Below are 24,954 nucleotides of genomic sequence, written 5' to 3' on the forward strand. Positions count from 1 at the left end.
TGGTGCAAAAGTTATGGAAAATTCTTTAGACATGAAAGAGAGGCTAGACATAATTATTACTAAAAAAAAAATCCAAAGATTACTCTTACCATTCTATAAGTTTCAACCAGAAAGTTTGATTTCAAGAGCCAGGTATATATTTATGAGGCATTTTCTACAGTGAATTAAATTTAAAATTTTTCATTAGCAATGTTTCATAATGCTTCAGGACTCCAGCTAGTCACCCAAAATATAAAATCCTATAAAGAACCTGAATTTGATATAAAGAAGCGTATAAGTACAGCAACTACAAGCAGAGAACTGTGTCGGTAATTAGCAATAAAAACAAATATTAGCTGTATTATATTACTACTTGCCTTCGTTCTAAAAGTTCCTGCCCATGATGTTGAAAATTCTTTCTCTTCAGCTGAATCTATAAAAGAATGCTATTTAATCACAAATGTAAAAGAAAATGAAGCTTTGCAGTTGCAGAAACAAAGAAAATACTAAAACTAGTACAATAATAATTGAAACCTTTTTTTGAATGTTACTAACTTAAGTAGATTTAAAAATTTGAAATAAATATAATAATGGTCACCCATGCTCACTGCTCACATATACACTATCCTGCTTACATTTTCTAGTTAATAAAATATTTATCAAATACCTAGTGCTACTTACAGAAAGCACAAGAACTTATCCTTCCTCTTTATGTTTAGCAGTCACACAGAGGTTCCACTACCTACTTTACAAGGCAATAATGGTCTTATAGCTCATAACAAAATGAATTCCATGTTTTTTCATAAGTTGTCTTAGTATTGGACTAATTTTATATAAATGCCATTCCCAAAACGGTATTCTGCCATTTTTTTAAAAGGTGAGATACTTCTATGACAGCCTATTTCAAGACTAACTGGTGTCTCACTAAAACAGTAAGCAGCCTCTAGAGAAATTCCTTGGCAAAACAGTAACAATGAAGTTGTTCAATGTGAGCTGCCATGCATATACAATGTTAAATTTCAAAATTAATAAAATAACTAATGCTATTTAGCCTTTTTAAAATGACACGTATGAGGCCTACCATTGCCCATGTAAATGTACCATCTTATTGCTTACTGAAGAATAAGCTTTGTATTTCTGAAAATTGACTTGGTACTTCTACTTTTAAATAGCATCCTCAAAATGGGTAATTTTCACTTATTTAAAAGATAAGGCAATATTATGCCAGACTGTTGTGAGAACTACTAGTCTCTCTTCAGATGGCAGGTTGTTTTATTGGAAAAAAGGCCTAGAGTGCCAGGGGGGGGGGAGACATATTGAAATAATATTGCATTGACTGATGAACAGATAAACAAAAGTTTATTAAAATAAATTACTACAAATAAAAAAAAAATAGACTATTATACAAGGAAGTGATAAATAAACACAGACAAGATAAGTAGCTTTCAAGGTAATTTGCCTCTTTGTCAACTTAATGATGTTCACGACAGCAGGTCAAAATACAGTGCAAAGATGGTCAGTAAAAAAGTGGGGGGGGGGGGGCAGAGGATATCAACAGTCCAACTCTATGTTATTGTGTTGCAAAGTATATCAGGCATATCAGTTTGCCACCTGTCATCCCGATGTAAAATACAGTTCCATGATAGGATGTACGTAGGTTCCAGAATTATGATTAATAATGAAACCCACCACAGCTATATGGAGGAGCTCCAACCATGAGAGATGGTGAGGATTATATGCCTAATCCATTATCTCAACAGTGGGGCAGGGATTATAGTTGAAGTGCTGCTCACTCCAATAATGTTCAGAAATGGCTAAATCAGCATGCCAGATAGATCCCTCATGCTCACAGACTTGTTTGCATAATCTGTGCTCTGTTTGACTGATATAACACACCCCACAATCCGGGCAAGTAATATGATAAACTACATTCACACGAAGCAATAGTGGAATAGTTGGTTCAACCATAGATAGTACTGACTACAGGTTCTACCAGGTTGTGGCCAGGCTAATGAGCTATAATACCATTGCATTTACCAGACAGTGGAAACTGTGCTAGCCGCCAAACACAAGATAGAACTAGAAGCAAACAGGAACAAACACTTAGAAGAAACAGATAAACCAATGAAGTGGGTGAAAGATACCTGAGTCTGTCCAATAATCATTAAAGTTTTCTGTCCCATCTTCAAGTAGGCGAATATTCTTCCCTGCTTTAACATCTAGTCCAGTTCTTCTATATACATATAAAAAAATAAAGCTTTATCAAAAAACATAAACATCACTATTTAAAAGAAAATCTACAGCTTTCTTCAGAATTTCTTTTTTAAGTGTATCAAGATGCTAGTGTGATAATTAATAATCATAAGAACATCAATGTCTTTTGAAGGAGAGGGCATTTCTTGCTTATTTCAAAAAGATTACTGCAATACCACATGGAACATGGCTATGTTCACTTTAGTGCCAACACATCAGAACTAGTTTCCTCCAGAGTTCCCTGTTCACAATTACATTAAATTATAAAAGTACTGGACAGTGGGCACTTCTGCCAACCAAACCTTACATTCCAGGCCAAACAGCCTGTTTGGTCATCTTAATCAGTAACCAGAGTTTTAGCCTCCTTTTTATTGCCATACCCCACCCAATGTTCTGTTCCTTATAATGTCTATTATGAAGATGACATAAAGATCACAACTATGTGCAGATGACAACTATTAACACTGGAGATAATATTATGCTACATCCACCCCTTCAGTGCTGCTCTCCATAAAGTGTCTCAATATATCTCATTTGGTGCTTGGAATTTAACAAGAAAAAATGTGCAAAAATAAAGACAAAGGCCAACCAGGTCCCTTCAAATGGTCTTACCCATATCCCCCTGTAAATTAATCCTTGATTAGTTTGCATTGCACTCAGTATTTTTGTAAACCTGTTTGCCATCAGGTGTATATTTATGAAACTACCACAGTATTCTACTATGGCCAGACATCTCAATGTTGGCCTTCAACTTTAATTTTTCTTGTTTGATTTTAATTAATTTTTCTTTTTATCTCATTCTCTCCACCTTACTTTCTCATATATTTTATTTATATTATTTCTTTTTACCAGAGTTATTATGTCTACAATGTACTCAGAAAAATCCCTAGTCTATGGCTGTAATGGGATACAGCAATAATTTTTTTGCAATAAAGATTCTTCATTATTTTTGGTGCTACCAAGTGCATGGGGATGGTTGGCTGTGTCCGGTGACTGTTATTATTATTACTGTTGGTTCAGGAATTCTCTTACTATCCTGCAGGCGTTTAGGATTGCGGCTTTCTGTAGTTCCATGTAGGTATTCTCTAGGAGGCCTATTGCTGTTAGGTTCTTATGGAGGCTCTTTGCACAATGCTGGTGGTTGGCACGGCAATTGGGATGATCATTACTTATGACACATTTCTTTAACTTCTTGTCTTAGGTCTGCATATTTCCTGATCTTTTCCTTGTAGACTTTCTGGCGATTGCTAGTGGTAGGCACTGGTATGTCGATCAGGCAGATAGCCATTTCCTTCTTGTCGATGAGGGTTACAGTAGCAGTAAAAGGTAAACTGCAGCCATTATCAACCCACTGCAGGATGGAAGCCTCCTCAACAATTCATGGTGAGGGAAATGGACCACAATCTGCCACGCTGGTCCAGTGCGAGTTGGCAGATTGACTGTATTTAGCAGTCAGGGACTCAAACCCCGGTCTACTGAAAGAACGTGTGCTACTGCACTCCCCGCTCCTGACCACTCGACTACAGAGGCTGTGGCAGTAGCAGTAGTAATGGCAAATAATGCAAGAAAGCAAGCTTATACAGCATCAGCCAACACACACACACACACACACACACACACACACACACACACACACACACACACACACACACACACACACACACACACACACACACACACACACACACAGTTCACCCATCTGTACCCTCCAAGAATTTGTCTAGTCTTCCCCTGAATTTATTCAATCCATCCACTTCCACAATAACAGATGCAAGCCTATTCCAACAATCAACCACTCACTGGGTAACGGCAATCTTCGGCATATCTATCCTGCAACCATACCTCCTCAACTTTAATTTATGCCCCCTCATGTGTGTAGTCTTGGCAAGTGGAAGAATAACATTAACATTCAATGTTATATCTGGTCTACTGTGCAGGATCATCTTGTCTGTTATTACGGTATGGTCCCAGAATTGTTTGTGAGTAGGTCTCTAGTATGGCATGAAGTTCATACTTGTAATATGATACACTTTCTTTGATCAAATGATATTTTTGTGTCTGCCATGGAGTGCCTTCTTTCTGTCTTTGTTTCTTCTGCTGTGTGAGGTGGGTCTTCTTGTTAAGGGTGAGGGCAATGTGTGGCATTTGTCTATCTTTCTTATGGCTTGATAGATTGGTGCTGCATTTTCTTGGAAGTAATCCTGCAAGTTCTTAATCACTTTATTCTTTTGTTCAATGAGGTCAGTCAAACCTTTCCCTCCTTCTTCCTGGGCTATGGTCAGTTTCTCGATGGCTAACTTCAGGTGGTGTTGGTGGCTCTTGGTCATCATTATCCTGGTTGAATTCATCATCTCCTCCAGCTTGGTGTTGGACCAATCTATGATCGCAAAGGAGTACGTTACTACTGGTACTAATGTACTCCTTTGATCTCCTATCTAGTAATATACTCCTATGATCCGAAAGGAGTACAAGTAGTGCGCAGGTGTTTATGGCTCTGACCATGTTCTTACAATTCAGCTTTGATTTTAGTAGGCTCCTCAGTCTCCAATGGTATTTCTCAGTCAGGTGGACCTTGATCTCCCTGTATTGTAACTGGTGAGCCTGTGTCATCCCCAGATATTTGTAGGTCTCTCTTTGTCATTGCTTCAATCTCTTCACTGGTCGTCAGCTGGTAGTTTTGGCTGATTGGATTACCTTAATGCAATCCATGGGTCTTGCATTTGTCAAGGCTACATTGTATTCTGATGCCAGTGCTGAATTTTTCAGTGATCCAAAGTAGCTGTTGGAGATGATTCTCGGTTGTAGAATAGAGTTTGATGTCATCCATGTACATCGGGTGAGAGAGGGTGTACAGGTTCTTCCTCCCTTCTATAGGGGATATCTGTACTTGCTGTTATTGTGGTGGGTTGAGTGCTAGACAGAACCATGGTGGGCTCAAGGCATCTCCCTGAAAGATTCCTCTTCTGACAACGATCAGTCTGTTCATGATGTTTTTAACCTTGATGGTGGTTCACCATTATGATGGTTCGTTCTCAGAAGAGTGCCAGTGTTGGGTCGACTTCGTAGATCCTCAGTATCTCTATCAGCCAGCTATGAGGTACAGAGTTGAAGGCCATGTGGTAGTTGATATACGCTGTGTACAGATTGTGGTGCTTCTTGTAGGCTGACTCCATAATACTGCCATATCAACGGTTAACTGCTCCTTGCATCGTTTGCTTATCTGCTTACATCCCTTCTGCTTGGCCATGATTTCCTGGCTCTCCAAGTGGTCTGATATCTTCTTAGTTATGCATCTGATCAGGATCTTGTACATTGTTGGGAAACAACAATGTAAATGCACAATACGATATGAGCATGAAATAACTATATAATATGGGTGTAAATACACCATAGTTAGCTCATAAAAATAAACTACAATTGAGTGTAAAGGCACTGATTTAATTGTATCATATTGTGACTACCTTCACGAGTTATCATGAATTGCACTACCTCGAATAAGTAAGGCTTCAATAATGGAGAATACTATTACTTATTCTCAGTGGGCACCACCACCACCCAGATGGCACAGTTTTAAGGCTTGTTAGCCTTGGTGGGTGGGCAGGTGCTCTGGTGTTGCAATGCAATCATGCCAACCCAGTTAACATTAGCATTAGTAGAGGCATATGATGCAAGAAAGCAAGCTTATGCAGCATCAACCAAAAAAAAAAAAAAAAACGCACCCATTTCACCCCTCCGTTCGTTCCAAATACCTGTCCAGCTCAGCCTTAAATTCATTTAGGCTATCAACTTCAACAACAAAAGATGGAAGTCTGTTCCACCAATTAACTACCCGCTGGCTAAAGGCAAACTTCCACACATCTATCCTTCAACTGTCTTTCCTCAATTTGAATTTATGCCCTCTCATGTAATTATTCTGAGCATTGAGCATGCTCAATGCTCAGAATAATGCCCATTAGCATTGAGCATGCTCAAACCATTCAAGGCTTTATACACCTCAATCAGATCACCTCGCAGGTGCCAGACACTGTAATCTGCAAAACTTAAGCCTTTCTTCGTAAGAGCAACTCTTCGTTCCATTCACTAATCTTGTTGCCCTTCTCTGTACTCATTCCAACAGTTCTACATCCTTCATAAAATGAGGCCTCCAGATCTGTAAACAGTACTCAAGGTGTGGCCTGACCATTGCCTTATACAAGGGGATAATCACCTCCTTATCCCTGCTAGAAAAATTCCTGTATATCATTGACAAGATACCATGAGCTCCTCTTGCAGACTGTCTGCACTGCTCAGAAAACTTCATATCTGCCTGCACAATTAACCCCAGGTGCTTTTCATTCTCTACCACTGTCAGTGTAGTACCAGAGTTGATACGTTACTCTGGGATTACTGATTCTCATATGTAGTACTTTACATTTGTCAATGTTAAACTTCATTTGCCACCTCTCAGCGCATCTGCTCAACTTTTCTAGATCCTGTTGCAGCAGCATACTGTCATTAGTGTCCTTAACAACCCTACCAACCTTCGTATTGTCTGCAAACTTGGACATAAGCCTGATATACCATCATCATTATCATTTATAAATACAGAAAACAACAATGGACCCAACACTGAACCCTGAGGGACCACTAATAACATTAGTCCACTGCTCTTCATGGTTTACCACTTTTGATTAGCGCACTCTGTCTTCTCCCACTCAACCATCCCTTTATCCATAGCAGCAATTGCCTCCAATGCCACACAGTTGTGAAGTTATTCCACAATATGAGAGATGCCAACAGGTGTACAAAATAATACTGTAATAATAATGTAAATGGACAAGACATAATACGATATGAACATGAAATAAGTACAGTAATACCCCGAAGTTACGCGATAGGTGGGTCCGACGAAAATCGCTTAAGTCAAATTCGCATAAGTCGGGGTACAACTTTGCATATAAATACATATAAATTTTGTTTAATTGGGACCAAGGACTAACAGAAACACTAGTTTAGAAGAAAAATATTTAATAAAATTTCAGTTATTTATACACATTAATACAAAATATGTATTAAAAAAATAACTTAGTTACGTAAAAAAGTTTTTTAGATGTTGATGGCTTCATAAAATCTAACAAATTCGTCTGACGACACAGCACCGCCTTTTTTTTCACACAGAATTTCTTCGTAGCAAGCTAATAATTTTTTTATTCCTTGATTTGTAGCTATAATGCATTCTTCGTTGGAGTCTATGTTTTCTAAAATTTTTAAGCTCTTTTCAACTGAGCTGAGACCTTCTGTCAAGCTTGCAATTGTCATGTGCTTTTCTGGTGGAACTGGGATCTGAAGTGTTGGATACTTTAGTGACGTTTTGCTCACGCATCTCTGAGCTCATTCATTGTCGTTGACATCATCACCATTGACTTCCAAATCTAATTGCCTGGCAAGATTAACAACTTCTATCACATGAGCGACATGATCAGTTTCTGGCGTTGTTTTCATCTCGTTTTTGAAAAAAAATGGACAAAGTTTCTTCCAGACACCATTCAATGTTTTTTTGTAAATTTCATCCCTAGATTCTTCAATGTCTTATGGCATCTAAAACATTGAATTGTTTCCAAAAGTCTTTAACAGATATCTCATTATTTTGTCTCATAGCTTCATTCAGACGTGCAAACGAACGCCTTGTGTAGTAAGCCTTGAATGTTTTATGACTCCCTGGTCCATCGGTTGAAGCAAGTTAGTTATGTTTGGAGGCAAAAACACAACTTTCACATGTGGGTCGAAATTAATTAGGGTTGCAGGAGGGTGACCGGGTGCATTGTCAATAAGAAGCATCACTTTAAATGGAATCTGTTTAGACTTGCAATAACATTCGACTTTGGGTATGAAGTGGTAACCAAACCAGTCCCCAAAAACGGAAGCTGTCACCCAAGCTTTATGATTTGACTTCCAAATCACTGGTAAGCTAATTTTAGATATATACCAAACGAAAAAATCAAGAACTGCGTAACTCAGAGTTCGCGTAAGTCGGGGTATTACTGTATATAATATTGGTGTAAATACACCATACTTAGCTCATAAAAATAAACTACAATCATAGGGTAAAGGCATTGATTTAATAGAGAAGACTAATATTACTTATTATCAGTGAGCACAACCACCTATTTGCATCTCTCATATTGGCATCTCTCATATTGTTGAATTAACTTCATAACTGGGTCGGCTTTATTGCAATGCCAGGGTACCAGCCCACCCACCGATGATAGGCCAATAAGCGCCTTAAAACGATGCTGTCTGGGTGGTGGTACCCACTGAGAATAAGTAACAACAGTTCTCTCTATTAGTGAAGCGTTACTTATTATGGTAACTCTTTTTGAAGGTAGTCACAATATGAGATAGAATTCAACCGATGCCTTTACACTACAATTGTAGTTTATTATTATGAGCTAACTACAATGTATTTACACCAATATTATATAGTTATTTCACGCTCATATCGTATTATGCCTTGTACATCTACATTATTATTATAGTAATATTCTGTACACCTGTTGGCATCTCTCATATTGTGGAATTAACTTCACAACTGGGTTGGCATGATTGCAACATCAGGGTACCTGCCCAACTACCAACAATAGGCCAACTGTGCCATCTGGGTGGTGGTGCCCACTGAGAATGAGCTAACTATGGTGTATTTACACCGATATTATATTGTTGGGAAACAGGTGATTGGTCTGTACTTTGCCGGCTTTGTGATGTCTTTGTCGTTAGCCTTCAGATAGGTAATTCCTTGAATCAGAGACTCTGGGACTATGCCAGGGTGCCTTATAATCTGGGTGAACTGCCCCATTATATGTCTGTGTAGGTAGCTGAACTTCTTTTACCAGTAGCTGTGGATGCTATCTATTCCTGGAGTTCTCCAGTTGTGGGATTTTCTGATAGACTGTTGTACTTCCACCTGAATCTCCCAATCTGTCATCTCATGTATGTCCTGGTTTTCTTCCATTCTAAGTCCATCCTGGGAACATGGCCATTATGGCTAACTTCGCTGCTTCACAGTTTATGAAAAACTCAAATATCTTTTGGTCAGGAGGTTTCTTGCCCTCCTTCAAGACTCTCTGGTGTTCATCAAATATCCAGTTATCTGTTTTCATATGGGCAATCTGCCTTTATCAGCTAAGTTTCTTACTGAGTACAAAGAGGTTCTGCTTTAGGGTGTCAGGTATTCTTCAATCCTCTGATTATAGGTCTCATGTTTGCTATGGATTATGTTTTTCTTGAGAATGGCCTTCACTTTCCTGATCAGCTTCTTGCTTCTCTTACCCCATTGGTACTAGGTCAGTTGACCTATCTTCAGCTGGCTGTTCTTCTATCTTCTGCTGTAGCCGCCTTTCCCAGGTGATGATTCCTTGTCTTTTCTATTGGTCTCTGGTTTCTCTTCCATTCATCCTGGTAGATGCTAAAGTGGCAAAGTAAATGGCTGGCGCATAGTGTCTAGTGTTACGTTGTTGTTGAGGTAATCTGATGGTCTGTGACTTGCCACAGGATTTTGTTGTGTCTCTGCTTCCGTATGGTGTGAGGCTTTGTGGTGTCCATTTCTTCAAATTCTGTTGTGGCCTTCTTCCATTCTGGATATTCCAAGCATCTGTTTCCACTTCAGCTGCTACAGGCTGTAGTTCTTGTACTTGCTGTTGCTCCTCCAGTTCTGGTTTGGTTGTGTCTGTATTCTTTGTTCTTTGTAGTTGATCACTCAGATATTGCTTGATTTTTTCCAAGATTCCAAGCCAACACTAAGAACCTGGCACTGTCAGGTTCTTAATGACGATGGTCCATCTCTGGTCTGTTATTTGCTGTTTGATAACCTGAACAGTCAGGAACCATTCCAACCACCTGGTGTGTAGTTTTGTCCTTTACACATTCATTTCGATCTCTAGCTTCATTACTTCATAGTATGCTCACAAGATGAATATATTCATTCCAATGCTCCATTTCATGCATTGGCTTTTTCTTCCTTCCTGGGTGGTCACTGGAAGAGTTGTGCAGGATGGTCTTGCCCTTCCCTTGTGGTAGTCACATCATGGGGGCCAGTGCCACTTTTGCCACTCTCTTCCTTGGTAGACTGTCTCATAACTTTTCGAACTGATCCCTCTGCCTAAAGCTACAATGCAAGTGACTATCGTGTGCCACACTCAATGCAGTATGTTCAATATTTCTACTTCTCATCTTCAGCTATGGAGTGCACCTGTTTAGCTTTGGCTCCATGGAGTGGTGGTGGTAGTTACTGGAAGTGACACCAGATGGCATCACTCTCTGCCTCAGTCATCACTTTGACCTTGGGGGAAGTAGGTTCAATGAAGCGACTTTCGTCATTTTTTTTTTTTTTTTTCCACTCCGGATTCAAACTCAGGTCCATCACATTAGTGGTCAGGTGTTGCCACTGGGCTAATTGGGCCTGTTTTTATTATCATTATCTTTCTCTGTTTATCTACATAAGTATTTCATCGATTCTAAGATGCACATTTTTTCGCATTTCAAAGACATTAAGTCTTTGAAATTGGGGTGCATATTACAATTGATGGTGTCTTATAATCGCAGTCAAAAGAAAGTTGCAGAAGGGGAAGTTATTGGGCAGGAGGAAGATTGCAGATGTTGTAACCACTGGGCTAATTGGGCCTGTTTTTATTATCATTATCTTTCTCTGTTTATCTACATACAGTATTTCATCGATTCTAAGATGCACATTTTTTCACACTTTAACGTCTTTGAAATTGGGGTGCATCTTACAATCAATGGTGTCTTACAATCGCAGTCAAAAGAAAGTTGCAGAAGGGGTAGTTATCAGGCAGGAGAAAGATTGCCAGTGTGTGGGAGTGCCTGTTGTCACTTCAGTTCAGTTCTGTTCACTGGTGCTAGCACATGTGTAACTAAAATTTGGGTCCCTAATAGCCATTTACAATGTCTTCAAAAATATTTCCTATGATGTCACATTGAAACAAAAACTTATTGTGCATGTGAAAAATAATGGAAATGGAGCAGCGAGGCATAAATTTGATATTAATGAACCAAATATTAGTCATTGGAGAAATGACTGCAACTTCACATTTTCTTGCAAAAAAAAAATACAGATACCTACAAATAGATGAAGTTGTATTATGTTTTGTTACAGAGATACGTACAAAAGGATTGGCTATTACATGCCAAGCAATGCAACTGAAGGCAGGAGAAATTGCCAAATCCCTTGGAATAGATGAAAAAAAATTTAAAGCAACAATAGGCTGGTGCAACCAATTCATACATCATGTAGGACTATCGTTAAGGCATCAAACATTGATTTTTCAAAAACTTCCTGCTGACTTTCATCAGAAGTTGCTTAAGTCCAACAACATGTAATTCAATTGAGGAGAAAACAAAACTATGATATTAGTCAAATAGGAAATGCTGACGAAACCCCAGTATTCTTCAATATGCCTCAAAACTATACTGTCAATGCTAAAGAAATCAAGATTAGTATGAGTTATGAAAAGCAGCATATCACGGTGATGCTATGCATAATTGTTGATGGCAGAAGGTTGCCGCCATATATAATTTTAAACCACAAAATGATACCAAAGAATGATATCTTCCCCAAAGATGTTATTGTACATGGACAAAAAAAAATGGATGGATGAAAGCTGAGCTTTGACTGTCTAAAAGGCATGACTGTCTAAAAGGCATCTGAAATAAACATATAGGTGCTCTACATAGCCCACCTAGTATGTTAGTTCTTGATGCGTTTTGCAGACATTCATCTGAACAGTTAAAGAATAAGCTGGCTGAAAAGTATAGTGACTTGGTGGCTATTCGTGGTGGCACAACTAGCCAACTGCAATCCCGTGAAATTTCAGTCAACAAACCATTTAAGGACTATTTGAAGAAGGAATATAAGTCTTGGTTTTTGACTGAACCCTTCCGTTGATACCTTTTGGTAAGATAAAGAAAGCACTGGCATCAAAACTTACAAAATGAGTGTCAGCAGTTTGGAAGAAAATACTGGAGACAATAGTGGAGAACTGTTTTAAGAAATGCTGCATCACCAACACTTTAGATGGCACAGTGGATGATATTGTGTGGGAAAACAGACTAAGTAGAAAAGTGATTCAGAAAAATTACTCTGAATGTGAAGTTTTACACTGATGCTACAGAAGCAAATGAAGTATAATATACAATAAAATGTCAGTAAATTTTATTCTGTTGAAATAATTTTATTTTGTCAATTGATTTTAGCATTTAATTTTTTCCTTGTTAGTAGTACTGAAAATAATGGTGAAAATCAATGATTCACAGAATCGATGAATGCTATATTACTTTACTTGTTTCCTCTTAAAAAAACAAAAAAAAAAAAAAAAAAATATATATATATATATATATATATATATAAAAACTGAAAAACAAAAAAATATATATATATATATATATAAAAACTGAAAAACAAAAAAAAAAAAATATATATATATATATATATATATAAACTGAAAAACAAAAAAAAAATAAATATATATACTGGTGTTCAAAGAAAGTGCATCACCTAGGAATTTCACATTTCTAACTCTTTTTCACAATGGTACGTTGCATTATTAATGACTAGCATCACAAATAAAAATATAAACAAAAGATATTTATTAATATTTAAGGCAAAGCTAAGTAATATTTGACAGGTGCTCTCAAAATATTCAAAAATGAGCATTTGCAACCTTTATCCAACAGTTTTGGTAAACACCAGAAGCCCTCAATTTGCTTCAGTTTATCATTTTAAATGGAAAATGAAATGAAAAGTTCACCAGGTGCAAACTAATATTTAGTTGAACCGCCTCTAGCACTGATAACAGCAGCACACCGTCGACGCATTGACAAGATCAATTTCTGAAGATAATCAACTGATAGTTTGTGGTTCCAAACATGAATTATGGATTCCTGAAGTTCGCCAAGGATCTTTGATTTCTTTTAGGGAAACTGAGGATTCCACACAATGTCAACAGTTCTCTATAGGATTCATGTCCGGGCTGTTTCCTAGCCAGCTTAGAGTTGTATTGGACCGTTCTTCCAATCATTTTTTTCACCTGTAACAAATGTAAACACATTACTGTCGAACCTCTAATGCAGAAATGAAGCTAAAGTAACTACAGAAGTGCCTACTTACACTTTTTGCCCGATGACAAGGAGCAGGATCGTCCTGAAAGATGCAGTTACTTGGCAGGCTGAAATGGTCTCTAATGGTTGGCAGCAATTTGCCTTCCACGGTATCCATTGGCATTTACGGAACCTTTTATAAACTGCAGGTGATATGAAATGCACCCCCATATCATTTGGCTGGTAGGGAATTCACTATAGACACCATACAGTCTGGATAGTATTCTTCACCACGTCTACGGCAAATCGTTTGTCTCCCATCAGAGCCATGCAGGTTGAATTTCTTCTCATCTGTGAAAATAACTGACTTCCACTGCTCGGGGGTCCAATTGACATGCTCCTTACACCAAATTAATCGGGTCTTTTTCATTCTTTGTGCAAGGAGGGGCTTCTTCTTAGGACGACGGGCTACAAGTCCATTTTTGAAGAGGCGTCTTCTGACTGCTATTGCACTTGCTACCACTCCTGTATGTTCTTCCCATTCTCTTTTCAGCTCAGACAAAGCAGCTTACTCCATGCAAAAGCAGGCCCAAAACGTGGGCCTGCTTTTGCATGGAGACTCGTTTGCGTACGGCTCCTTTTTTCCTATTGGCAGAACCAGTATTCGAGTTTGGAAAGAAATCTACTCACTGTTGAATGATTACAAGACACTCTATAAGCAACATGACGGGAAGAACATCCTTGCTCACTTAAAGCAACAATAGCGCTCTATCTTTGTGGTGTCAACTGCACATAACTCGCCATCCTGAAGCAAGCAAGGAATGACGGAACTCTTGCAGAGCATGCTTATATAGCTGAAAGTAACAGCTCATGCAATATTACGTCATCACCTACGTGTGTCAATCTTATCTGATGAAATCTGTAAGAAATATTGCCATATACTTACGTTATTCAGATGACAATTACAATTTTAAGGGGTGATGTGCTTTCTTCGAACACCAGTGTATATATATCTGTAATACCCTTTTGTATATCAATTCACAGACAGTCAGTATTACAATCGCTTACATTCCGTATCCTGGGTTGTTCCATAAAGCCCTTACACTGGACCTCTTCATACTTCAGTGTCACTTCTGTAACAAAATGAATTTCATAAGACAAAAAATTTTTTTTAATCACTTTGCATACACCGGCACACAAGTAATTGCACATATTGCTTTTGTAACCACATGCTTTGTTTTGTTAATGTAACGTGTGTGCCAGGCCAGAGCTGATTTCTTTTTAATATAAAAGATACAGTTATAAGAAACTTGAGAACAATGTTCAAAAATTTTCACATTTTTGACATATCTATACAGCCACTCCCCTACTTACGTAAGGGTTGCATTCAGCAGAACGCTACGTAAGTCGGAATTTCCCTAAATGCTCATGCAGTACTCACAAATTCGATTGAATTTGATTGAAACAAAAAAGAAATGTTCGACGAACATGTAAACAGAATTATTTATTCAATTTTTTTTTATCTCATGAGCAGCAAAAATTACAAAAGTGTATAAAATTACAAAAATTTCAAAATTAGAAAATTAAAAAAGAAAGGAGACAGGAATAACATCAGCAAGTTTTACCTTTCGAGCATCGTTGCCAGAATTAACTCTCCAGCTGATAAGCACACTGCTGCAGAAGTTTTTTTTTTTTTTTTTATGTAAACCCCAAACACGAGAGGTATTAAAACCTATAGTACTTAGTACCATGCTTGGGCTGGAGGTTGAGAAGACGAAAGAAGATATTTGTTGACATTGGACTTCAACTTCGGTAGACTGTAATTTTCAGGAAATACGTATGAAGGAAGGTTGTTCCAGAAAATGGCAGTTGAATGAATAAACGAGGAAGATGAAAAGTTCGTTCTCTGAGTTTGAAGTTGGGCGATAAATGGATGTTGGCAGCACGTGTTTGGACTGTTTTGAAAGAAAGAGAGAGAGAGAGAGTGGGAATTATAGAAGCCAATTCAGAAGAAAAGTGGAAGCATCTGTAGAAAAGGCATGCAGCAGAAACAGTACGTCTATGTGAGAGCGAGTGGAGAGACTCTGTTAGAGATGAATCGTTAATTAACCTAACTTCCCTCTTCTGAATGGAATCAAGAAGCCTGAGAGAGGTTTTGGGGGCACCACCCCAGATGTGGGAACAATATTCCATGGCAGGGCGGATTTGCGATTTATACAGAGTGAGCAGCTGTTTGGAAGAAAAGTAACGCCGAGAGCGAAAGAGAAAACCAAGTTTTTTAGATGCAGAGGAAGCAATATTTGTAATATGCTTGTGCCAAGAGAGATTAGAAGTCAGGATAATTCCCCAAAAGAGATATATCATTTTGCCTAGAAATCGGATTGTCACTAAAGATAAGCATAGGAGCAGAAGAATCCTTTTTGCAAGATATAAGACAAGACTGAGTTTTAGAAGGGTTGAAAATCAACTAAGTTGTCTTTGCCCCACTGGAGAATTACCTGAAGATCGGTGTTTAAGGAATTGGTAACAGATTTTCAAGAATTTGAAGCTGATTGAGCAGGACAAGGTTTCTCAAAATGGAAAGTGGAATGGAATGTGCTATCATCGGCAAAACTATGGATAGGATTTCCAGTCAATGGAAGAAGGTCATTAATATACAAGAGGAAAAGAGTGGGGGAAAGAACTGAACCTTGGGGGAAACCAGCATTAGTGGAGAAGTTAGAAGACAGAGAGCCATCTACCATCACCCTCAGTGAGCGATCAGAGAGAAAACTGGATAACCAATTACTAAAAACAGTTGGCAAACCATAAGATGGAAGCTTCTTTAGAAGACCTTTATGCCAAACACGATCGAAAGCCTTTGGGATGTCAAGAGCAACTACTTGTGTTTCACCAAACCTTTCCATTGAATTAGTCCATAAATGGGTAACATAAGCCAGAATATCACCAGTGGATCGACACTGACAGAATCCATACTGGAAATCGTTGATCAGACGGAAGGTTTCTAGTTAGTTTAAGAGTTGGCGGTTAATTGATTTCTCCATTACTTTAGAAAGAGTAGAAGTAATTGCAATGGGACGATAATTGGATGGGAGGGATTTGTCACCCTTTTTAGGAACTGGCTGGATGTGAGCAAATTTCCAAGAAGAAGGAAAAACACCTTTGAAATAAGAAAGTGAAAAAAGGCGGCAAAGAATAGGAGTAAGTTCAGGAGCACAGGTTTTGAGAATAAGTGGAGAAATACCATCAGGACCTGGAGCTTTCTTTGCATCAAGATTCATCAAGATTCGTCAAAATCCTTCTGACATCCTTTTGACGGAAGACAACAAGAGGCATTGAGTGGAGTGTGTTGGGAATGGTGGGAGGTGTTTTACCAAGATCATTAATACATGAGCTTGAAGAAAAATGGGATGCTAGCAGGTCAGCTTTATCCTTGGCTGAAGTGACAACAGAACCATCTGGTTTGGACAGAGGTGGGACCTGAGATGGGCAAAAGTTGCGGCCAATAGCTTTGACAAGAGACCAGAATGCTCGGCTACTATTAGGGCAAGAAACAAGTTTTCTACTCTTAGCCTGTTCAAACTCTAGTTTGGACTGATTAATAACTGCTTTACAATTGTTGCGAGCTTTGGTGTAGGCAGAAAATGAAACTGGAGAATTAGAAACAAGCCAATTACAATATGCAACATTATTCTCTTGAACAGCCTTAGCACATTTATTGGAAAACCAAGGTTTAGATAAAGAACGAGATTTTAAAGTGGAGTGTGGGATAAAGGATTCCATTCCTGCAAGAATAATTTCACTGACACAATCTGAGCAAACGTTGACATCAGAAGTTTTGAAACAGTAATCCGACCAAGGAAAAGAAGAAAAGAAGTCTTGCAGGTCATCCCATGTTGCATTCTTGTAATGCCAAACAACACGAGGTTGGGAATAGCCATGAGATAAAGGTTCCATTGGAGAAGAGAAAATCACCAAGTTGTCATCTGAAGTGCCTAAAGGACCTCTCACTTTGACCGTGTACTTAGAAGGGTTGTTTGTGAGAAAAAGATCAAGCGTATTGGCTGTATGATTAGGATTGTCCGGTATTCTTGTAGGTAAATGAACAATCTGTGCAATGTCATTAGTAATTGCAAAACCTTAGCATCTCGACCAGCTGGGTCGGTGTGACCATAAAACAGAAGCCAGCTGGAGTGAACATTAAAATCACCAAGGAAAATTACCTCACTGTTAGGATAGTTGCACTGGAGAAAGTCAAGTTGCAAAGAGAGGAAATCAAAGAGCTCCAAGTGATTAGTCGAATTGGGAGAACGGAAGAGACAACAGATGAATTTGACACAATGAGGTAGAGAGATATTAAGCCAGAGAAGATCGAAAAGAGGAGATTCCAAAGTACCAAGTCCCTGACAGGGAATATCGGAACGGACATATGCACAAGTACCACCTTTGAAGAGAAAGGAATCATTCGGCGAATAATTTGGGCAACTGAGATGAGCAGAATTGAATCAACCGATAACTGAGATTCTGTCAGAAAAAGTACATGGGGTTTGGCAGACTGCAAATAGACATCATTGAGATTAGAATTGAGACCACGTATATTTGTGAAATGAATTAGGAAGTGCTTGGGAGGTTTAGATCTTTTCACAGATAAGCTTGCTCTATTAGTTTGACAATTCGTGGTGTATTCAATAGTAAGAAAAAGTGGGTGGGACATGCTGTAGGAAGTAATGAAATTTTTGGATATGGCATACACATAGTAAGAATATACCCAGATCCTTGACATAACGTGACCTCGACAATGCTCCCCGCATACACACTACTTGAACTCCCTCCAGTCACTATCTGCCAGAGTAGAGGTAGCAAGATTATACACTAGCTGATCCGGAAGCCTCCTAGAGAGTTACCAATAGGTTCGGTCTGGTGTACTAACTAGCGGCCGGCCTGCGAACACCGTTTCAGAGATGTACTCTCGAGATGTAAGGAATATTGGATCTCGCCACGATGTTCATCATAACCTCAAAAGTCATCAATCGTACTGCATGATGGAAGAGGTAGGGAAGGGTTGACCGGAACTTAGCTCTAGAGACTAAACATGGGTTCCACCACTTCAATCCTCCAATAAGCAAAGTGGTGGTATTGCACTGGTTGATAAGAGTCATCTTCCACCTAGTACTTCCTGGTAACATAGAAGGGGCGGCGTTCCTTCATGTGGTGTGGGCGCCACACCTCGACCCCTGCTTACGTTGGTTCACACCTGGGTGGTCACCCACCATGTACTTGTGCATGGAGGTTATACCCAGGATTACTAACAGTCCCACCATCGTGAAGGTGCAAGCAGAGGATTTGGCTGTCACAGACCGTCCGGAATTCGCTGAAATTGGGTCCACTTGACTTGAGTGTCACCCGAATATCAGTTCCATCAGCGTTTTAGACTCCCAGGTAGCAAGTACAGCTTGTCTGGCATGGCATATCTGAGAGAATGTCTGTGACAACCTCAAGTTGAGGGCTGTGGAGATTTAGAAAGGGTTTTTTCCAACACATCACAAAATTTCTCTGCAGCTGCAGAATCAGCACTGGCAACTTCACCGCATACTTTAATGTTTTGGGAACCAGCGGGATGCTTGAACCTATTAAACCACTCATTGCTTGCCACAAACTTAGCTTGGGGTTTGCCATACTTATCCTTAATATCTTCATAAATACTTCTTGCTTTTGCTTGGCTGGCCATTGGACTCAAGGAGCAGTTGCTTCTGAATCTGATTTTCCATCCATCTTCAATATAGCACCCTGAACGCTGTTTTGTGATCACTGTTGATCTTAAACTCGTTGATCGTTTAACACGCTTTTTCATATGCACACTGTCCCTTAAAACAACATTCACTGTTGAAGCAGTGAGACTTAATTCCATGCAACAGATGACAAACTTTGTCCTGCTTCATACTTCTTAATTAATCATCTTCATTTCTAAATCAATTTTGTTTCGTTTCGTAGCACTGCCAGCACTTGCACTTTCCATTGGTCCCTTTCCCTTGACCATTGTAATAAGTATGAAGAGAATATTCTGAAAATTTATTTTTGTTTTTTATATGATTGAAGATTTCAGTGAAGGGGAACTCATTTCACCATAATACTGTAATGTATAAACCCACAGAATTCCAGTTATCAGTATTATCACAAATGCAATAAGATCGAGTTTACTACCTGTTTATAATAGATTGCACTAACAGAAAAGCCCAATAAACCAGAAAGTGCAAATTGTTTTTATTGTTTTATGGTAGTGACCTCCAGAAACGTGTTTTAGAAAAATATCACAAAGGCGTTCAAAAATTGATCCTTATAAAGGAACATATGATAACGATGAAAATGTAGTGCAATTTCCATTATAAAAATGACCTTTTAGACTTCACAAAACTGAAGTCTCTCTCTCTTTCATTCTGTAGAAATACTTTTTTATTATCAAAAACTACTAACCTTTTTACTACTAACCTTCACTACACATTTTCAAGTGGATTCACATGTTCTGAAATAATAATTCCAAACCTTCTCACAATCCTCGGCATGTGGCCCTATTTAAGGCTTCGTACAATGGAATAATCACCTCTTTGTACCTATCAATAATGTTGTGTTCCAAAGAAAATAACTGAGAAAACTCATACAGAGCCGGTGGTGCCGTTCACTTCTTAAAGAAACATTTCTTAAACTAAATGTTTCTTTATGAAGGTTAATACCTAAAGCATAGTTGCACTTTGCATTTTCTGACATTTCAAAGTGAATTAATAAATAACTTAACTTGATAAGTTAGGTTATCTAAGAATGCAGAATAGCAAACAATAAAATATCATAATCATAAAATAAATAAACATAAATAAATTTCATATCATCATAATTATTAGGTAATTTCAAATTCAAATCCATCTAAAGGCTTGAGTATCCATTGTAGAAAATGCAAAGTACAGTAGAGCGGCGAAAATCCAAACGTCAATAATCCAAAATGCCAACATTTATTTATATATTTTTTTTATGCTGGTGCCATAAAATAATTACAGTAAGCACCGGTTACTGTGATCACATTTGCAAATTAAATTTTGATTCTATTAAGCCGCAATTCTAATAAATGAAAATCGGAAGAATATTATCCACAGGCTATAAAAATGTAGACATAAAGCACAAATTTACACCTTTCTTTTCCCCTTACAAATTAAACAAAAATACGTGAAAATCGGAAGAATATTATCCACAGGTTAGCAAAATAAAAATAAATTTAAGCTAAACTTACATACATAGTTTACATTTTTTTGGGGATTGTAAGATATAAAACAGTAAAAAAAGATGTGTCAGTCAATAACAAAGAACACAGTAAGCAGAAATTGCAACTAACACAATATGCACAAGTGAGATACAGAGTAAAAAAGATTCTGAATAGAGGTTTATTTTACCGTACTGTAGTTTTCTTCGTCTTTTAAAAGGAAGCAGAAATTTTTAATAAATGATTCAAAAATTGAGATTTTAAACAGACTTTCAAAGGGAGAAAGCGGGTCTTCATTAGCAAAAGTTTATGAGGTTGGAAAATCAACCATAACAGACATTAAAAACAACAATGAAAAAATTTTAAATTTTGCATCGAAACTTGATTCAGGTGGTGCAAAAAAAAAAAAAAAAAAAAACCTATGAGGAAAGCTAATGACCCCTCAAACAATGATCCCTCATAATGACCCCTCGTGGACAGCTCACGATCCCTCAAAGATGCCATTTATTTGTGGTTTGCACAGAGATGAAGTTTAGGAGAACCCATATCTGAATCTTTGTTGTGTGAAAAGGCACTGGATTTTAATTAAAAATTAGGCAGTTCTCAAATTCTAAAGCCAGTGTTTTTATTTCTAAACTTACTAAACATTTTTTTTAATCTCCAGAAGAGTATTTTTGATAAGTTCGATAAGTATATTTCATAAATACTTACTTGATTTTCTTTCAAAAATTGGTATATAAAACCCCAGATTTAGAACACATAAAATGCAATTACATTTAAGATATTTCTTTCCTTCAATTAGACATCAGCCAAAAACCTAAAAAGAAAAAGTTGATAGTAAATACAAAATTTATAATACAAAAATATGTCAATTTTTTTAACATATCAATACAAATCTTTGTACACACACACACACACACACACAACAAATATCAATAAACAAAACAAAGGAGACTGGAAGTGTTACTTGTATATATCATAAAATATTACCGTATTTCCCCATGTATAAGACGCACCTTTTTTCGAAAAAATTGGGGTCTAAAACCTGGGCGGGTCTTATACAATGGTTGTAGATTTTTTTACTTGCATTTCCCGCTTTTTCGCGCTTGTTGTCGTTGCGCTCATTGTTTCGCACTTGTTACCAGTATATTAGGTTACGGTTTGCCACGTTCTGCCCGGAAATGGCTCAGAAAAGATTTTCGTACAGTGTTGCAAGTAATGAGGAGTTGTATGAATTTTATGATGAATAAAACTTGAGTTCAATAACTTTATGTAATACATTTTTTTTTCAAATTTCGGGCCCCAAAATTAAGGTGCGTCTTATACATGGGGAAATACGGTATTTTTATATTTGGCTGGCAACTCTACCCACATGTAATCAAAACATCTGGGAAGAAGATTTGTAGATTTCTGCTACTGATTATTTTAAAATCAAAAATCTCAATCTAATATTAATTAAGTTGTAAAATGTTTATGTAGTTACTGATATGCATTTTGATTTGTACAATACAATACAACAAACATCCAATCAATACATTTTTAAGTATTATAACAGTAGCTATTCAATGTATGAAACTGATTGTTTATTACTGTTTTTCAAAACGAAGTTTGTTTTACATTAGTTCTGATTCAAAATGCTGACAGTTTTTGAGGAACTCATGAAATTTGGCCGAATGTACAAGACCATGATTTTCTTAACAGCATCATAGCTATGACTATATACTCCTAGCATTACAATGCTAGGAGAGTATATAGTCAGTATATAGAGTCTCCTAGCAATGTTAATAATTACATTACTAACAGTGAAATATTTGAACTTAATATGGAACAGTATCAAAAGCTTTTCTGAAATCTAAGTATATGGTGTGAAAATCTTTGCATTGAGTTCCTTTGTTACTGCATCACAGTAGCTAATAAGATTAGTCAGACAAGATTTCCCCTTAACAAAGCCATGTTGTGCTTACCATATAACCATAATTCTGTCCAGATCATTTTGCAATACTTCTTTAACCACTGACTCCATTATTTTCTCTGCAAGAGAAGTCAAGCTTATAGGTCTGTAATTACTTTGACAATCGATAGGGATTTTCCCTAAATCCACAGATGACCTCATAATTACAGCAAAAAGTTTGGCTACCTCTCATGCAGCTTCTTTTAATATAACTGATTAAATCAAATCAGCCTCCAGTACCTTATTCTTATTTACTTTTAGCTTCAATTTGATTCATGTGGGATAAAACTGGCATAAGAATCTCTCTGAAAAACATCAGATCTAGGTGTTCCTTATATCCTTTACACAACAGAATAAAAGCTATCGATTGATTTTGACCCTCATCCAACTTAGTAAATAACAACACTAGTTTTCTCTTTTATATAGACAAATACTACTCTACAATTATTTCAGAGATTTTCTCTGAAGAAATGTTGTATTCTTAATTGGTATTGAGCTTGAAGTCTACTGCATGTCTACTATTTATGTTTTTATAATGCACTGTTGTTCAGCATGTTCTATTTAAAATTAGGTCAGTTATGATTTGTATATAAACTATTGAATGAATTTAATTAATATCAGATAAAAAATATACAGTACAAATATATTATTCCTTTGTATAAAGCAATGGTCAGGCCACACCTTGAATACTGTGTACGGGTCTGGAGGCCTCGTTTTAGGAAGGATGTGGAGTTGCAAGAACGAGTACAGAGAAGGGCAACAAGATCAGTGAGAGGAACAAAGGGGTGCTCTTACCAAGAAAGGCTTAAATTCTGCAAATTGCAGCATCTAGAGACTAGGCACCTGCGAGGTGATCTGATCGAGGTGTATAAGGCCTTGAATGGGCGAGCACGCTGAATTCTGGTGGCATTCTTCCACTTGCTCAGATTACAAACCTGAGGGGGCATAGATTCAACTGAGGAAAGACAGTAGTAGAATAGATGTGCAGAAACTTGCCTTTAGTCAGCGGGTGGTTAATTGCTGGAATAAACTTCCATCTGTCATTGTGAAACTTAATAGCTTAAATAAATTCAAGGAAGAACTGGGAAAACTTTTGGAGTGGGAAAAAATTTATACCGGATGTCACATTCGCAACCAGCAAAGCGGTCAACAAGTGGTTCTCAATCAGCATGGAAACATCCTTTCTGGTCACTGGACATGGATCTCTCAACCAGAAACTCCACCAACTAGGTCTGCTAAATACTGACCTCTGTTTCTGTGGGTCTGTCGAGAGTTGGGAACATCTACTATTTGAATGCACTATCTACGAGGACCATAGACAACAACTGCAGGCAGCAATTTTGGGATTTTCTCCTGACCAAGTAGAACTCCTTGTCCATTCCAAAAGGAACTTAGGTGCACTACAGCACTTTGCGGCAGACGTATTCAAGCGTAGGAGGAGGATCATCCTAGAAGCTTCTGCAATTCAATAACTAGTTATTTATTTTTATTATTTTTTTTTTTTACTCTCTCTCTCTTCTTCTCATAATCAGCTAGCACTAGTAGCCCTAGCACTCTCCTGATAGCCTTTTCCTATCCACCCCGTGTGGGATAATTTGGAAAAAAAAAAAAAAAACCCTCTTTCTTTTCTTTCTTATTTATTTGTTATTTTTTTCCCCTTTAACATCATTCTGCTTGCTGACATCCTGGCTCTATTCCTTTCCTTGACCAGGTTGTGGGATTAAATCTTTTTTTTTTTTTTTTTTTTTCGCGTTCTGACCTGGGCTGGGGCTCCCCAGACCAGGAAAGCTCCTCTCTCACACTAAAAAATTTTTTTTTTTTTTTTTTTTATTATTATTATTTATTTATTTATTTATTTGTTTGCGTTGTTGTTCTAGCTATCCATCCTGGACTGGGACTTTCCTGGGCCGGAACAGTCCTTCTCCTCTTTACTCCTTCCCTCTCTTCATCTTATACAAGTTTTTCTTTCTTCCCTGGGAACTCTTCCCCAGGGAGGAGGGCGTGCAGATAGTAGGGGAGGCCTTGCCTTTCTTCTGCTAGGGACGAGTACCTGGAGGAATCGTCCAGGTGCTCACTCCTTCCAGGTAGCCAATAGGCCAAAACACAACATCACGCTACAGAACACACACACATAAGCTCACAAACACAGTTTTTCTTTCCTATCACTTTCTCCCGTGCGGGATGAAAAGCTTTTTTTTTTTTTTTTTTTTTTTCTTTTTCCCTCTCTCCCCTTCCTTTTCATCTATCTTCATGCAATCTGGGATATTCCTGTGTGGATTCGGTTTGGAAAAAAAAAAAAAAAAAAAAAAAAAATATTTATTTTTATAAGACACACACCGGCCTTACCCTTACAGAGTGTATAAAAACTGAACAGAGCAATGAGGCGGAGATGAACTTCTGTTCTAGGAGCCGCCCATACAAAAACACAAAAATAAAA

At 37.7% G+C, this 24,954-nt stretch overlaps 1 protein-coding gene across 1 annotated transcript in view; it reads right to left on the minus strand.

The window, feature by feature from the left end:
• The window catches only part of LOC150086082 (uncharacterized), a 193,498-nt gene extending 172,114 nt beyond the window's left edge, over positions 1 to 21,384 (minus strand). The window contains exons 1-4 of the mRNA XM_090374790.1: positions 21,278 to 21,384; positions 14,389 to 14,453; positions 2,124 to 2,212; positions 357 to 412 (exon numbers count right to left, since the gene is read on the minus strand). Coding sequence (XP_090230916.1) covers positions 357 to 412; positions 2,124 to 2,212; positions 14,389 to 14,438 — 195 coding nt within the window. The 5' untranslated portion in view covers positions 14,439 to 14,453; positions 21,278 to 21,384. The remainder of the gene's footprint in view (positions 1 to 356; positions 413 to 2,123; positions 2,213 to 14,388; positions 14,454 to 21,277) is intronic.
• Positions 21,385 to 24,954: the final 3,570 nt, after the last annotated feature.

Source organism: Mastigoproctus giganteus, chromosome 5 (assembly GCF_048544385.1).
Source record: "Mastigoproctus giganteus isolate SK-2022 chromosome 5, ASM4854438v1, whole genome shotgun sequence".
In the NCBI taxonomy this organism is placed as follows: Eukaryota; Metazoa; Arthropoda; class Arachnida; order Uropygi; family Thelyphonidae; genus Mastigoproctus; species Mastigoproctus giganteus.